General features: G+C 46.7%; 1 protein-coding gene across 1 annotated transcript in view; it reads right to left on the reverse strand.

The window, feature by feature from the left end:
- Positions 1-348: 348 nt before the first annotated feature.
- LOC149461961 (uncharacterized) overlaps positions 349-16642 on the reverse strand; it is a 71396-nt gene continuing 55102 nt past the window's right edge. Inside the window, exon 2 of the mRNA XM_089677685.1 lies at positions 349-2009. Within this exon, the coding sequence (XP_089533811.1) occupies positions 1018-2009 (992 nt within the window). The 3' untranslated portion in view covers positions 349-1017. The remainder of the gene's footprint in view (positions 2010-16642) is intronic.

The following is a 16642-nucleotide window of genomic DNA, read 5'->3' on the forward strand; positions in this document are numbered from 1 at the left end:
AGTTTCAGGTGTTTGGCTGGCTGCAGGGTTGAGTCTCTGATTGCTGGGAGCACCCGCTGGCCAGCCCTGGTACTGCAGCCCACAAGGCAGGTGAGTCCCACCATTACTGGCCAGTCCATTCCTGACAGGTCTGCTCTGAGGTTAGGAAGGAGAGGAGGAGGACAATCCAAAGGTCTGCTCTGAGGTTAGGAAGGAGAGGAGGAGGAGGACAATACAAAGGTCTGCTCTGAGGTTAGGAAGGAGAGTATAGATCTTTGAAAACCAGAAAAGGGAATTCCAAGAGAAAGAAACCAAAGAAATGAAGCAGTTACTTGTTTGCAACATTTTATAACAGAAACTAAGAAAACATTATTTTAGTTTTATTTTAATGTTTGGTCTTTTATAGCATAAAAATAAAATCCCAGAGAGGAATAAATTCCACCAAAAGAAAGCACAATTTGTGTGAAAAATGATACAAATGTCATATAGTACAATGTTACATTCCTGAGTAATTGTCATTGGAAGTGTGAGAGCACAGAAAGCTGAAAATTGTTCTGGACAGGAAGGGTTAAATGAAAATGACATTATGGCCACTAGATGGAGCCAATGATCATATGAAATAAGAACATGGCCAAAACTTGTCACAGCTGGATGAAGGCTCCTCACATTCCTTCAAATGATGTTTTTTTAAATAGACCTCCAAGTGTTTGTGAAATCTCCCACAACAAAATGTACTCATAGGTCAGGATTCGATTTTTATTCTTCTCCTGCCATCAATGGCCGACCCGATCCCACACTTCATCCATGTCTTTGGGGGCCTCTGATCTCCTTATGAACTGTTTCTTCCATGATGAAGATCAGCCATGGAGAATATCTGAGGTGTATATCAGGGTGTGCTTCTTGCCCACATGAGAGCTGGGATGTCCAGCAACATTCATCTAGAAGACATTTCCCACACTCAAGGCACTAATACACCTCCAGGGTTGTGTGGGATCCCTGATGTACAGGAAGACAGGACTCCAGTGAGGAACAATTCCCTCACTCAGGACAGGAAAGTGGCTTCTCCCCCATGTGAGATCTCTGATGTCTGGAAAGAATGCACTTCCATGAAAAACATTTCCCACACTCAGAACAGGAATACGGCTTCTCCCCTGTGTGAGATCTCTGATGTGTGTGAAGATGGGGCTTATTTGAAAAACATTTACCGCACTCAGGACAGGAAAATGGCTTCTCCCCTGTGTGAGATCTCTGATGTGTGTAAAGATTGGACTTCCGTGAAAAACATTTCCCGCACTCAGGACAGGAATACGGCTTCTCCCCCGTGTGAGATCTCTGATGTGCGTGAAGATGAGACTTATTTGAAAAACATTTCCCACAATCAGGACAGGAATACGGCTTCTCCCCCGTGTGAGTTCTCAGATGTGTGTAAAGATTGGACTTCTGTGAAAAACATTTCCCGCACACAGAACAGGAATTCGGCTTCTTCCCCATGTGAGATTTCTGATGCCTGCAAAGAACGGACTTATATGAAAAACATTTCCCGCACTCAGCACAGGAATACAGCTTCTCCCCTGTGTGAGATCGCTGATGTGTGTACAGACTGGATTTACTTGAAAAACATTTCTCGCACTCAGGACAGGAATATGGCTTCTCCCCCATGTGACATCTCTGATGTCTGTAAAGATTGGACTTCTGTGAAAAACATTTCCCGCACACAGAACAGGAATACGACTTCTTTCCCGTGTGAGCTTTCTGATGTCTGCAAAGAACAGACTTGTATGAAAAACATTTCCCACACTCAGGACAGGAATATGGCTTCTCCCCGGTGTGAGATCTATGATGTGTGAATAGACTGGACAAACTTGAAAAACATTTCCCGCACTCAGAACAGGAATACAGCTTTTTCCCCGTATGATATTTCTGATGTCTGCAAAGACTGGATTTAAGTGAAAAACATTTCCCGCACTCAGAACAGGAATTCAGCTTTTCCCCTGTGTGAGATTTCTGATATCTGCAAAGATCGGACTTCTCTGAAAAACATTTCCCACACTCAGGTTCCTCAGGATACGAGGAATCCGATGGTCCATCTACACTGGGTGGTGCCGGATGGACATTGGAGGGAGCTGGGTTTTCTCCTGGACTATACTGTGTGATGTCCTCATCTTCTACTTTCCAGTCTGGAGACAAAGTGAGACAATCCTCGGAGGTTTTCCTCATCTCCCAGCCATGGACTAAAATACAAAGAAAAAGAGGATTACTAGACAGGAGCTGATTGGTTCCCCCAAACTAAGACTCCGCCCACATCAGGCAGCTTGGTCTCTGAGGAGCTTACAATTCCACCCTCAAGGGAACTAGGAAATGGCTCCTCTGATCTCCTACCAGGTCATTTCTTTATTCATGGACCTTAGTCAGAGAGTGAGGAAACAACCAGAACTGTCTTTTATAGGAGGGACAGTGATGAGGGGATTACAGGACGAGGGTCCCCACCCCCTCTATCACTCATCGCCATCTTCCCAACACAAGAAGTACTGCACTTCCTTATTTAGTCCATGATTTAGTCATGAAGAACAGCGGGGCTGAGCCCCACCAGAGGTCAGAGAGTGAGGATGGGGGGAGAACAACCAAGATGAAGACTGGACTGATCCTGAAGACCACCATCATTGGGGTATTGACTCCTCCCTCATTATCACTTTCTGTTTAAGGGTCCAAAGTTGGAGGATGTTATCACATTATTATCACCATGTAAAAGTCTGTGCTCCAATCACATCATCCGATATAAAATGTCCAGCTGGGAGGAAATGGGTGTAACAAAAGAGAATCCATATTATGTGTATATATAGCAGTGGGGGGAGGGGGAGAGCAGAAGTCAGGACTATGGACTGTACAACATGGAGTATATAGTGCAGGGGTCAGGAGTATGTAATGTACAACATGGAGTATATAGTGCAGGGGTCAGGAGTATGTAATGTACAATATAGTGTATATAGTGCAGGGGTCAGGAGTATGTAATGTACAATATAGTGTATATAGTGCAGGGGTCAGGAGTATGTAATGTACAACATAGAGTATATAGTGCAGGGGTCAGGAGTATGTAATGTACAATATAGAGTATATAGTGCAGGGGTCAGGAGTATGTAATGTACAACATAGAGTATATAGTGCAGGGGTCAGGAGTATGTAATGTACAACAGAGTATATAGTGCAGGGGTCAGGAGTGTGTAATGTACAACATAGAGTATATAGTGCAGGGGTCAGGAGTGTGTAATGTACAACATAGAGTATATAGTGCAGGGGTCAGGAGGATGTAATGTACAGCATAGAGTATATAGTGCAGGGGTCAGGAGTATGGAATGTACAACATAGAGTATATAGTGCAGGGGTCAGGAGTATGTAATGTACAACAGAGTATATAGTGCAGGGGTCAGGAGTATGTAATGTACAACATAGAGTATATAGTGCAGGGGTCAGGAGTATGTAATGTACAACAGAGTATATAGTGCAGGGGTCAGGAGTATGTAATGTACAACATAGAGTATATAGTGCAGGGTTCAGGAGTATGCAATGTACAATGTAGAGTATATAGTGCTGAAGTCAGGAGGATGTAATGTACAACATAGAGTATATAGTGCAGGGGTCAGGAGGATGTAATGTACAACATAGAGTATATAGTGCGGGGGTCAGGAGGATGTAATGTACAACATAGAGTATATAGTGCGGGGGTCAGGAGTATGTAATGTACAACATAGAGTATATAGTGCGGGGGTCAGGAGTATGTAATGTACAACATAGAGTATATAGTGCAGGGGTCAGGAATGTGTAATGTACAACATAGAGTATATAGTGCAGGGGTCAGGTCTCATAATATTGGTGTTCAGTAATCAGTGGAAGCTTAATTGTTTACTGTAGACAAGTTGCAGAGATCCCACACCGCTGCCTCCCATCTCCTGAGACTGCACTCAGTGACTTGGGTCTGAGACACTACAGACATATCCCTCCACCCGGCACAGCCAGCAGATAACAGAGAAGGTCCCCTGGAAGAGTCAGGCACAAGGCAGGAGACCCCAGTCACAGTCCTGGGTGCCTACATTATGCAATGCTTATAGGAAAAATCATCATTTTGCTGCCAGCTGAACCCCAGAACCTCCATAAATCCAGTCTAGAGACATAAATTGTGTCTGCAGCACAGAGAAGGAAGATTATCCGAGAGAAATCCAGGAATACAGGACGGGGAACACAGCTCAGGAAAGTGACCAGGGGATTACAGGCTGATATCACCCAGTCCCCGCCCTACTCTGGACCAATCAGTGAGCAGTATGGGTGGAGGAATGGATTTAGTGTTCATGACCCACCTGTGCTGATCTCTGTAGGAGTGTCCTCCTCTATAAATGTCCCCGTTATTCCATCCTCCTCCATAGACTGCTGATCATCCCTCACATACGCCGCTTCTTCTTCTGCTTTCACCTCAAATTCTATATCGATTGGATCTCCACTCTAAATCAAGGAAATGAGAGAAAATATCATCTGTAAAATGTAAGATTTATGATTGTGACATCACACACAAAATCCACACATTGTCTCCCTTCACAGAAGCAGATCACATGTGATATGTCGGTACATTTCCCCTAAATACCGCATGCCATCCTGAAACTGTCCATTTCCTATCCCGTGTTGCGGTATTGACCACAAACACTGAACACGCTCAGTAAATACCGCATGAACAGGCGTTACATTCACAGAAGGAAATAAAGAATGAAATGCATGCGGTCATTAATTAGTGGTGGAGACATGCGGCATTCAGGAAATGTGTACTGCTTGGGAAAGAGTGGGCGGCCGCTGGCATTATTATTATTATACAGTATTTATAAAGCGCCAATAGTTTGCTCAGCGCTGTACATTACAAAGGGGGACAGAACATGTGACAGAACAATACCAATACAATGCAAAACATGAGGGGATTGAGGGCCCTGCTCTTTCCAGCTTACAATCTAGGAGGGAGGGGATGGTGGCACAGGAGGAGATCGCTGTGGGGGATGGAGTGGTAGGAAGAGTGGAGGAGGTTGGCAAGTTAGCAGGGGGTGGGGTAGGCTTCCCTGAAGAGATGAGTTTTCAGGGTGCACCTAAAGGAGAGGAAAGTAGGTGATATTCTGATGGGTTGGGGCAGGGAGTTCCAGAGGATGGGTGACACCCTGGAGAAGTCCTGGAGGCGGGCATGGGAGGAGGAGACCAGGGAACTAGAGAGAAGGAGGTCTTGTGAGGAACGGAGTGTACGTGTTGGGCGGTACTTGGATATTAGGTCAGTGATGTAGTTCGGGGCAGTATGGTGGACGGCTTTGTACGTCAGTGTTAGGATTTTGAATTTGATCCGTTGCGCAATCGGAAGCCAGTGGAGGGATTGGCAGAGGGGGGTGGAGGACACTGAGTGGAGGCCAGTGGAGGGATTGACAGAGGGGGGTGGCGGACACAGAGCGGTTGGAAAGGTGAATGAGTCTGGCAGCCGTATTCAGGATGGACTGAAGCGGGGATAGCCAGCGGCGAGGCAGGCCAGTGAGGAGGGAGTTGCAGTAGTCGAGTCGTGATATGATGAGGGAGTGGATGAGCTGTTTAGTGGTTTCTGGGGTTAGGAACGTGCAGATTTTGGCGATGTTGCGAAGGTGGAGTCTGCATGTTGCGGAGGCGGAGTCTGCATGTTGCGGAGGTGGAGTCTGCATGTTGCGGAGGTGGAGTCTGCACGAGTTTGTTAAAGATTGGACTTGGGGCTGGAAGGATAGGTTGGAGTCCAGAATGACACCAAGTACTCTGGCCTGCGGGGCGAGTTTGATGGTGGCGTTGTTGGACATGATGGAGAAGTCAATGGGGGGGTGGTGTCTGGGCTGGGAGGAAAACAAGAAATTCGGTTTTGGATAGGTTCAGTTTAAGGAAGTGGAGCGACATCCAGTCTGATATGTCGCTCAGTAGGTGGGTGATTCGGGCGGAGATCGAGGGGGTGAGGTGGGGGGTTGAGATATAGATTTGCGTGTCGTCGGCATAGAGGTGGTAGTTGAAGCCGTGAGAGTGTATGAGTTGGTCAAGGGAGGAGGTGTAGATGGAGAAGAGAAGGGGCCCGAGGACAGAGCCTTGAGGGACCCCAACAGAGAGGGGGAGTGAGGGGGAGGTGGTAGCATTATAGGTAACGCTGAAAGAGCGTTGTGACAGGTAGGATGAGAGCCAGGAGAGAGCAGAATCTCTGAGGCCGAGGGAGTGTAGTTTTTTCAGGAGGAGGGGGTGGTCAACTGTGTCAAAGGCCGCAGAGAGGTCAAGGAGTAGGAGCACTGAGTAGTGGCTATTAGCTTTGGCGGTTAGCAGGTCGTTGGAGAGTTTGAGTAAGGCGGTTTTGGTGGAGTGTAGGGGACGGAAGCCGGACTGTAGCGGATCGAGGAGGCATCCTTAACAACCAGTAAACAACATGGTTGTTAGGGAGCGAGCAGCCGCCGCCACGTCCTAACCAATAAATCTTAAAAAAATAATTACCGGCAATGAAATATTAAGAAAATGGCGTGGAGTCCCCCCCTCGGGTCTGGTATGGATTTTGAGGGGGACCCCATGCCAAAATGAAAGAAATACATATCAGACCCCTATCTGAGCATGTAGCCTGGAAGGTCAGGAAAAGGGGGGATGAGCAAGTGACCCCCCCTCCTGAAACATACCAGGCCACGTGCCCTTAACATGGAGTGGATGTTCTGGGGCAGGGGGGCTTTGCTCCCCCAGAGCACCTTGTCCATGTTGATGGAGACAAGGGACTCTTCCCCACAATCCAGGCTAGTTGCTGTGGGGGTTTGCAGGCAGAGGACTTAAGAAATTTAACAAGGGGGCCCTCAGATCCCTCACCCCATGTGAATGAGTATGGGGTACATGGTACCCCTAATTATTCACCCCAAAAAATATAAGACAGTTTTTGACAAATCCTTTTTTAAAAAAACAAAATAAAGCAAAATGTCCCCCCGGTGTAGATCCATCATCAATCACGATGCTCGCTGTCACCGCTGACTCGGAAAGAAAAGCTCCGCTCCCAATGAAGACTCCCCTCTGTCTGACAGCTCTGCTGCCTCCTGCCACTAAATATACTAAGGGGCGGTGCCACTCGGTGACATCACTGACCGGGGCATGTTGTATTGGTGACGTCACTGACTGGGGCATGTTGTATTGGTGACGTCACAAGAGGGCAAGGCCACCCAGTGATGTCACAGGGTGGTAGAACTCCTCAGTTTTTTCAGAAGTGGGAGGCGACGGAGCTGTCAGACAGCAGGAGGGGAGCTTTGTTTTTTCTTTGAGTCAGCGATGACAGCGAGTATTGTGATTGGATCATCGATGGATCTACATCAGGGGGATATTTTTCTTTATTTTTGTTTTGTCAAAAATTTATTCCAGTGTTTTTTTACCCTTTTTTGGTGAATGAATAGGGGTACTATGTACTCTATACTCATTCACATTGTGGGGGGGAAGGATCTGGGGGCCTCCATGTTAAAGGTGGCTTCCAGATTCCAATAAGCCCACCACCCAGAGCCCCCCACAACCAGTGCCCAGGGATGTGGGGAAGGGACCCTTTTCCCCATCGACATGGAAACAAGGTGCTTTTGAGGGGTGGCAGAGCCCTCCTGACCTGAAGCACCCACCCCATGTTGAGGGTATGTGGCCTGGTATGGTTCAGGAGGAAGGTGGGCACTCACTAAGGGTCTGGTATTGATTTTGAAGGGGAACCCACAACTTTTTTTATTATTTTGGCATCGGGGTTTCATTCAAAACCCATACCAGACCTGTCACAGCTGTCAGCGGGGAACTTGGTGACCGTCCGCTCCTTGTTTACTGGTTGTTGGGGACACTGACGGCTGCCCTCTCCTTAACAAGCTATTTACAAGTGTTGCTATTGACATTAGTGGTAAATTCCCCGCAGGCTTCACTACTAAGAAACAGAATGCAGCATCTTACTACATACTGGGATACGGGAAGATACCGCTTTGTGATTGGAGCCCATAGTCTCTACAAGTCCATGTTCTAGATTCTCCATCCCACCAACCTTGTAATAGTGAGGGATGGTGTGACCTTCCTGTGTGGAATCCCGGGAATACAGAGGACGGGGACAGCTCTCTGGTGGGTTCCTGGTATTAGGTGGCTCCATCATATACTTGTGTCCTTCTGAAAACTCCTCCATCACTCCATACTCCTCATCCTCCTCTTTATACTCTTCTTTAACATCAATATTATCATCCCCGAGGATTCCACTCTGAAAGATATAATAAAACATTCATTGTAACAAACATGCTGTGTATAAATCACAACTACCAATAATTGTCATCATCTACCTGATGATGGTGAGGGATGGTGTGACCTTCCTGTGTGGAATCCCGGGAATACAGAGGACGGGGACATCTCTCTGGTGGGTTCCTGTAGCTGGATGACTCCACCATGGTGTCCTGGTACAGATCTTTGTGTTCTTTTAGAAGCTCTGACTCCTCCATCCCCCCATCCTCATCCTCCTCCTCTTTTATCTCTTCTTTAACCTCAACTTTAGGATCTCTCAGGTTTCCACTCTGAATATATAATAAAAATGCCATCAATGGTAACAATGCAGATAATGTACAGATCCTAATGATACTATCAGTGATTGTTCCTCATCTACCTGATGATGGTGAGGGATGGTGTGACCTTCCTGTGTGGAATCCCGGGAATACAGAGGACGGGGACATCTCTCTGGTGGGTTCCCATGACTGGATCCATCTGTAGGAAACACACACACTGACTGAATCCATTGTTTCTATGTGTTTATCAGATGATGGGGGATCTAGGTGGATCCTCCGTACTGCTCTCTCCTTTACAATAAAGTCTCCTCTTACCCGGTGATGTGAGGGGCGGCTGATTGTCCATCATGACGTCCTTGTAGAGATCCTTGTGTCCTTCTAAATACTCCCACTCCTCCATGGAGAAATAGACAGTGACACCCTGACACCTTATAGGAACCTGACACACACAATGATACAGTCACCATCCAGACACATCCCTTGTCTGTTACTGGAGAATGTCCCAGAATTCCCGGCACCGCTCACCTCTCCTGTCAGCAGCTCAGTGATCTCTCTGGTGACTTCTAGAATCTTCTTCTTCTTTCTCTCTTCTATCAGGGAGGGAGGTGGAGGCAATGTGATGTCATATGATCTCCAGACTTCACAGGAGGAAAACTCTACATCTGAACACAAATAGTCACATCAAATGATATTCCCAGAATCCTCCTCACCTCTCCATTCAGGTCTCCATTTTATTAAAGCCCCACTTCAGGCTGAGGTATAATTCCCCCCCACAGGACCCCCACACTACGCAGGGTATAGGCTTGTTGCAGCATTCTGATGTCATTACATACAACGCAGGACCAACAGTCCCACTTTACATGTGAGGATACCAAGGGGCCCCCACATCCTAAGAGCATCAGAAAAATGCCAGATGGAGGGACATTGGGAGGAGGAGCTGTGAGGTCAGTGTGATGTCATAGGATTCTCTGACTCTGGATGGAGGGACATTGGGGGGAGGAGCTGTGAGGTCAGTGTGATGTCATAGGATTCTCTGACTCTGGATGGAGGGACATTGGGGGAGGAGCTGTGAGGTCAGTGTGATGTCATAGGATTCTCTGACTCTGGATGGAGGGACATTGGGAGGAGGAGCTGTGAGGTCAGTGTGATGTCATAGGATTCTCTGACTCTGGATGGAGGGACATTGGGAGGAGGAGCTGTGAGGTCAGTGTGATGTCATAGGATTCTTTGACTCTGGATGGAGGGACATTGGGAGGAGCTGTGAGGTCAGTGTGATGTCATAGGATTCTCTGACTCTGGATGGAGGGACATTGGGAGGAGGAGCGGTGAGGTCAGTGTGATGTCATAGGATTCTCTGACTCTGGATGGAGGGACATTGGGAGGAGGAGCTGTGAGGTCAGTGTGATGTCATAGGATTCTCTGACTCTGGATGGAGGGACATTGGGAGGAGGAGCTGTGAGGTCAGTGTGATGTCATAGGATTCTCTGACTCTGGATGGAGGGACATTGGGAGGAGGAGCTGTGAGGTCAGTGTGATGTCATAGGATTCTCTGACTCTGGATGGAGGGACATTGGGAGGAGGAGCTGTGAGGTCAGTGTGATGTCATAGGATTCTCTGACTCTGGATGGAGGGACATTGGGAGGAGGAGCTGTGAGGTCAGTGTGATGTCATAGGATTCTTTGACTCTGGATGGAGGGACATTGGGAGGAGCTGTGAGGTCAGTGTGATGTCATAGGATTCTTTGACTCTGGATGGAGGGACATTGGGAGGAGCTGTGAGGTCAGTGTGATGTCATAGGATTCTCTGACTCTGGATGGAGGGACATTGGGGGGAGGAGTTGTCAGGTCAGTGTGATGTTTTCACCCCCCAGGGTCACTGCAGGTGTGGAGAAAAGCTGTGTAAGAGGATATGGAGGAGAGATGAGGAGGAGATCCAGGAATCAGGAGAAAGGTCAGGGCAAGCAACAGACAAGCGCATCCAAGAGACCAAGCCGGGGTCACTACACAGAAAATCAATCCAAGGAAACAACAGGCAGGACGAGGAATAGCAAGAAGGAGCTGAGAGACAAATGAGAATATTGCTCAGCCAATGGGAGATGATCTCAGCATGACTTCCATCATGAAGGAGATGAGGGGGAGGGGAGGAAGTCACTGAAGGTGACCATAGATCCATGGAAATTCAGCTGGTTCAGCAGGGATCGCTCACATTTCCATCCATGTGTGGCCACTGCCGGATAAAAGCCACTCCCCCAGCGGCTGCAGCCAATAGCTTCAGTGCTGATCCGTGTATTCTGAGAGCGGAGGAGTCCCCCCATTGTCAGGATACAAGAGTGCAGCGGGGAGGATTCCCCCATCCACCTCCAATGTGTGGATGGGGGAATCACTTCAGTTTTTATGGTCATCCCGCTGGCTGAACAATAAAACTGAACCATGTAGGCCAGCTTTGGGAGCAAATATATTATCATCAACTCCTCCCCCTGAAGGGGTTCATCTACGTATTACCTCCTCTGCTGCCAGATCCAGGAATGTCTCCTCTCTACTTCCTCATTCATGGAACTTCCTGTCTGTACCTAACATCACTTCCTGCCTGTACCTGACATCACTTCCGGTCTTCCATAGAGACTTCCTGTCTGGGTAGAAGTGAGATCCCCACCTTGTGGAGCTCAGAGGAACTGCAGCCCTGAGAAGTGTCTGGTAGCCCCTTTGATTTTGCAGTAAATGTGATTGCATTAGTCCCGTTGATTTTCGTATTTCCATGTAATAAAAGGTGTCACATGATGTCGGGTTCCCCTTTCTCTCCTCCCTGAGTGTGTATTTAGAGGCGGAGCTCCTGCTGGAATGGCGGTCGAGGCAGAGTCTAGTTACACATAGCGCGGGTTTTATCCATTTATAGTGATGACATCATTGCTCAAATCTGGGGGTCACCAGCCATTTCCACCCTTTACTCCCAGCTGGGGGGCTTTGTATCCATATACCAGATGTTCTACAGGACTAAATCTGCAATCAATGTTACTGCAAAATCAAAGGAGCCAAAATCCCTCCCCCGAGCAGTCATATATTTCTGTCCCCCTTGGTGGGAGTGGAGGTGACCCCTCTATAAGGATCTACAGTCCATACACACCCAGCACAAGGCCGGGGTCACACTACCAGACGCTTCTCGGGGCTGCAGTTCCTCTGAGCTCCACAAGGTGGGGATCTCACTTCTACCCAGACAGGAAGTCTCTATGGAAGACAGGAAGTGATGTCAGGGACAGACAGGAAGTGATGTCAGGTACAGACAAGACTTTCAGTGTGGAAGCGAAGCTGAGAGGAGACGTTCCTGGAAGTGGCAGCAGAGGAGGTAATAAGATGTTATGTTCTATTTACACCCAGTAACCCCCCGTCATGTCCGTCCTCTTCCTCCATAGTCATGTCTGTCCTCTTCCTCCATAGTCACTGTGACGTCTTTTATCTCCAGCAGATGATGATACACACATATATAGTGTGGGAACCCAGATTATCCCCTTCAGGGGGAGGAGTTGATGATAATATATTTGCTCCCAAAGCTGGCCTACATGGTTCAGTTTTATCGTTCAGCCAGCGGGATGACCATAAAAACTGAAGTGATTCCCCCATCCACACATTGGAGGTGGAGGGGGGAATCCTCCCCGCTGCACTCTTGTATTCTGACAATGGGGGGACTCCTCCACTCTCAGAATACACAGATCAGCACTGAAGCTATTGGCTGCAGCCGCTGGGGGAGTGGCTTTTATCCGGCAGTGGCCACACATGGATGGAAATGTGAGCGATCCCTGCTGAACCAGCTGAATTTCCATGGATCTATGGTCACCTTCAGTGACTTCCTCCCCTCCCCCTCATCTCCTTCATGATGGAAGTCATGCTGAGATCATCTCCCATTGGCTGAGCAATATTCTCATTTGTCTCTCAGCTCCTTCTTGCTATTCCTCGTCCTGCCTGTTGTTTCCTTGGATTGATTTTCTGTGTAGTGACCCCGGCTTGGTCTCTTGGATGCGCTCGTCTGTTGCTTGCCCTGACCTTTCTCCTGATTCCTGGATCTCCTCCTCATCTCTCCTCCATATCCTCTTACACAGCTTTTCTCCACACCTGAAGTGACCCTGGGGGGAGGAAACTTGGCACCAGCACGCCGCCAAATCCATCCCCACCATTAGGGGCTCTGGAGACAATTGTCTGCTATTTACACTCCGTTCCTCCGCACGTCACCTGATCACATGACAGCTTACTTCCACAGATTCCGGACAGATTTCTGGATGGTAAAGGTCAAAGTTCACTCTTCAGTCTAGGAGAGGTAGGACGCACCCAGGAACTAGGATTTGGTTTGCATGAGAGCCTCATATAGAAGACCCATCAAGTCTCCCCATCCAAATGTCCCTCCATCTACAGTCTATATGTCCTATGACATCACACTGACCTCACTGCCCCTCCCCCAATGTCCCTCCATCCAGAGTCAGAGAATCCTATGACATCACACTGACCTCACAGCTCCTCCTCCCAATGTCCCTCCATCTGTTTTTTCTGATGTTCTTGGGATGTCAGCAGGTACTTATTATTCTCACTAGCACAGTGGGACTGTTTGTCCTGTCATATGTAATGACATCAGAATTGCTTACGCCAAGCTTTACCCTGAGTTAAATTTTGGATCCATTTTCGATTGAACTGAATGTATCTGATATTTATAGCAATTATTAGGGATTCTTTTTTGAGTGACCTCCATTGCTATTTTGTAAGAAATTTGGGCTTCAAAGACGTAAGTAATCTTCCTAGGAACATATTATGATATACTGCGTTTCCGTGATCCCTTTATAATTCTGTCATTTCTGTGATCCCTTTATAATTCTGTCAATTCTGTGATCCCTTTATAATTCTGTCATTTCCGTGATCCCTTTATAATTCTGTCATTTCCGTCATCCTTTTATAATTCTGTCATTTCCGTCATCCCTTTATAATTCTGTCATTTCCGTCATCCCTTTATAATTCTGTCATTTCCGTGATCCCTTTATAATTCTGTCATTTCCAGGAACCCTTTATAATTCTGTCATTTCCGTGATCCCTTTATAATTCTGTCATTTCCGTCATCCCTTTATAATTCTGTCATTTCCGTCATCCCTTTATAATTCTGTCATTTCCGTGAACCCTTTATAATTCTGTCATTTCCGTCATCCCTTTATAATTCTGTCATTTCCGTCATCCCTTTATAATTCTGTCATTTCCGTGATCCCTTTATAATTCTGTCATTTCTACAATCCCTTTATAATTCTGTCATTTCCGTCATCCCTTTATAATTCTGTCCTTTCCGTGAACTCTTTATATTTCTGTAAATTTCTTCAAGTTACTGTTTAAATACAGTGCCTATATTGTGGGAATCATTGCAGCTGTGTGTGCTACTTCCCCTACTGATGTAGTTCCCAGCCTTGCTATAACTTATGTCCATTTTGTAACCTTTATTATGATATTTATTTTGTTGATATCTCTGTATACTACGCTGTTGCAGCACATTGCTGTATGATTATCAATCTTTATATGTGTATGCATCCTGCTGCTGTTTCCCCTCCTGGCCTCTGGGGTCTGGACCCTCTATTGCTCCCTTGTTTTTTCACTGGGCTGATAAGCCGTTTGGTTGGGCCTGATGTGCGGCCGGGTGCCCGTGGTGTCTCTTGTGTATCCTTGTTAGGGTCCAAACGTCCGTGGCTTGGTAGGGACCTTCTGTCCCTCCCTGTGCAGGCCTGTGATGTAGCATGAATGGCCATAGCACGCCGGTGTCATCACTGATGGCCGGACGCAGTGACGTCACACATCACGACACAGACGTACCGCGCCTGGGGCACTACATAGGTCTCGGTTCACAGCCGCCCAGTGCCATTCTTTCAGGGCTGGTAATCCCTACAGGTTATCAGATTTATGATCCTTGTGGCACAATCCTTATTCTGTGCCCTTTTGCGGTTGTGGTCGTCTCCTCGCCGGACAAGTGCGTTTGTTCCATCAATTAAGCACCAATATAAACAGTTTTTGGTAAGATACCTTTTTGAAATTGTTGGGATGAATAAGATATTAGATTGTTTTATCTATATTTACCCCCTTAGACCTGCCTTCCAATGACTGGCTGGGCCTACTTTTTTGATACCCCCAAAGTATTTGACGGGCTGGCCCAGGTGTATTATCCTGTGGCTCTATGGTGACTGGGAGTCATCTCCTCATAGCTGGGATGTCGTTGTAGTTGATGCTATTATACAAGTGACTACTCTAGGGAGGTGTTGTGTTACTTTCTTCCCCTCCCCCCTCCCTTTTCTCCTTCTTTTTTTGGATAGTTGTCAGGAGTCAAAGATATACACAGTAATGTTATGGGGGGTAAGAAATATGTAAAAAACGTTTTTCGCTGCTACTAGAAAAGATGGGACTATTGGGACGCAGCGCACACCCAGCTATACCACTAGTAACAGACAACAGACAGAACATTGATGCTGCGCTAATCACAATAATGCCGCAGATATTCCAATACAAATCATGAGATGAGAAGACAACAGAGAATACGCCAGAACATCATCAGTAAATGAAGGAATATGGGAGAGAAGGGAAAGGTGAAATCATAAAAGTACAAAATGAGGACCACAGGGTGTAACAGACAATAAATTGTGACCGCGGGCAAAACGCATGGAAATGATCCGGGAGAAATAAAATATGAACTAAATCCCAGTAATAGTGGGACATAGGAGTCCGTCATAACATACATGACATAACGTGAATACAACTGATGAGAAAGTGGAGCAAAATGTGAAAAATACAAAATGAAGAGCTTAATATGAAAAGTGAACAAACCACTTATCACAGAAGAATGACAATAACAACGCACAGCGCGGCCAAACATTGTGACCGTGCGACTAAAGAGTCACCACAATGTGCAACAAAGGCCATGTGACATAAACCGACTAATAAGTGACCTTAGAAATACCATCAATAAATGTGGCAAACATATATAGAGTACGGCTAGTATAAAAGAGGAAATGGTGATATAAACGCACAGCAACACCAAATGAATGGATTACTGAGCACCGCAAATACAATAACACAATGAAGAAATAAATAACATGTGACTAAAAAAATTTGTAATAAAGTCCATGTGCAAAAATGTCCAACATAAACACATAAAAAAACAAACCACAACGTGGATAGGTAAATGATTGTTGAATCCCACACTGGCTACATTGCCTCCTCACCTCCGTGCCCAGACCCCAAGGGGCCAAAAGGCTTTCAGGACACTCCCTGCAGGGGCCCTTTAAGTGGAATCCCAAATGGCGATGTAGGGATGATATCCCCTCACTGGTGGACCATACTGCTCAGCGGTGGTAATAGATCTTTCACCTTTGGACACGGAAATCCACCAGCGCACAGAACTCCTGCCAGGGGATTGTTGGACCAGAAAGAACAGCCGGCTCACAGCACTCCCAGGGAGACAAGAACAAGTCCTTCCATAGTGTGATGTTATAAATGAATCATATTTATTGTGAAGACAAATGAGGACTTACATGGGAACAGATCAAACAACACACCAATCACATGTGCTGATATGGGTGTACTGGGTGTACCAATATGGCTATGGCCGTTCATGTCAGAAATGACGTCACCACATTCCGTTCTCCGACCTACGCGTTACGTCACTGTCATGTGACTTCATCAGGGACTTGCAATCAGCCACCCCTCACATCACCGGGTAAGAGGAGACTTTATTGTAAAGGAGAGAGCAGTACGGAGGATCCACCTAGATCCCCCATCATCTGATAAACACATAGAAACAATGGATTCAGTCAGTGTGTGTGTTTCCTACAGATGGATCCAGTCATGGGAACCCACCAGAGAGATGTCCCCGTCCTCTGTATTCCCGGGATTCCACACAGGAAGGTCACACCATCCCTCACCATCATCAGGTAGATGATGACAATTATTGGTAGTTGTGATTTATACACAGCATATTTGTTACAATGAATGTTTTATTATATCTTTCAGAGTGGAATCCTCGGGGATGATAATATTGATGTTAAAGAAGAGTATAAAGAGGAGGATGAGGAGTATGGAGTGATGGAGGAGTTTTCAGAAGGACAC

Source organism: Staurois parvus, unplaced genomic scaffold, assembly GCF_062004578.1.
Source record: "Staurois parvus isolate SC_StPar_1 unplaced genomic scaffold, SC_StPar_1.0 ptg000191l, whole genome shotgun sequence".
In the NCBI taxonomy this organism is placed as follows: Eukaryota; Metazoa; Chordata; class Amphibia; order Anura; family Ranidae; genus Staurois; species Staurois parvus.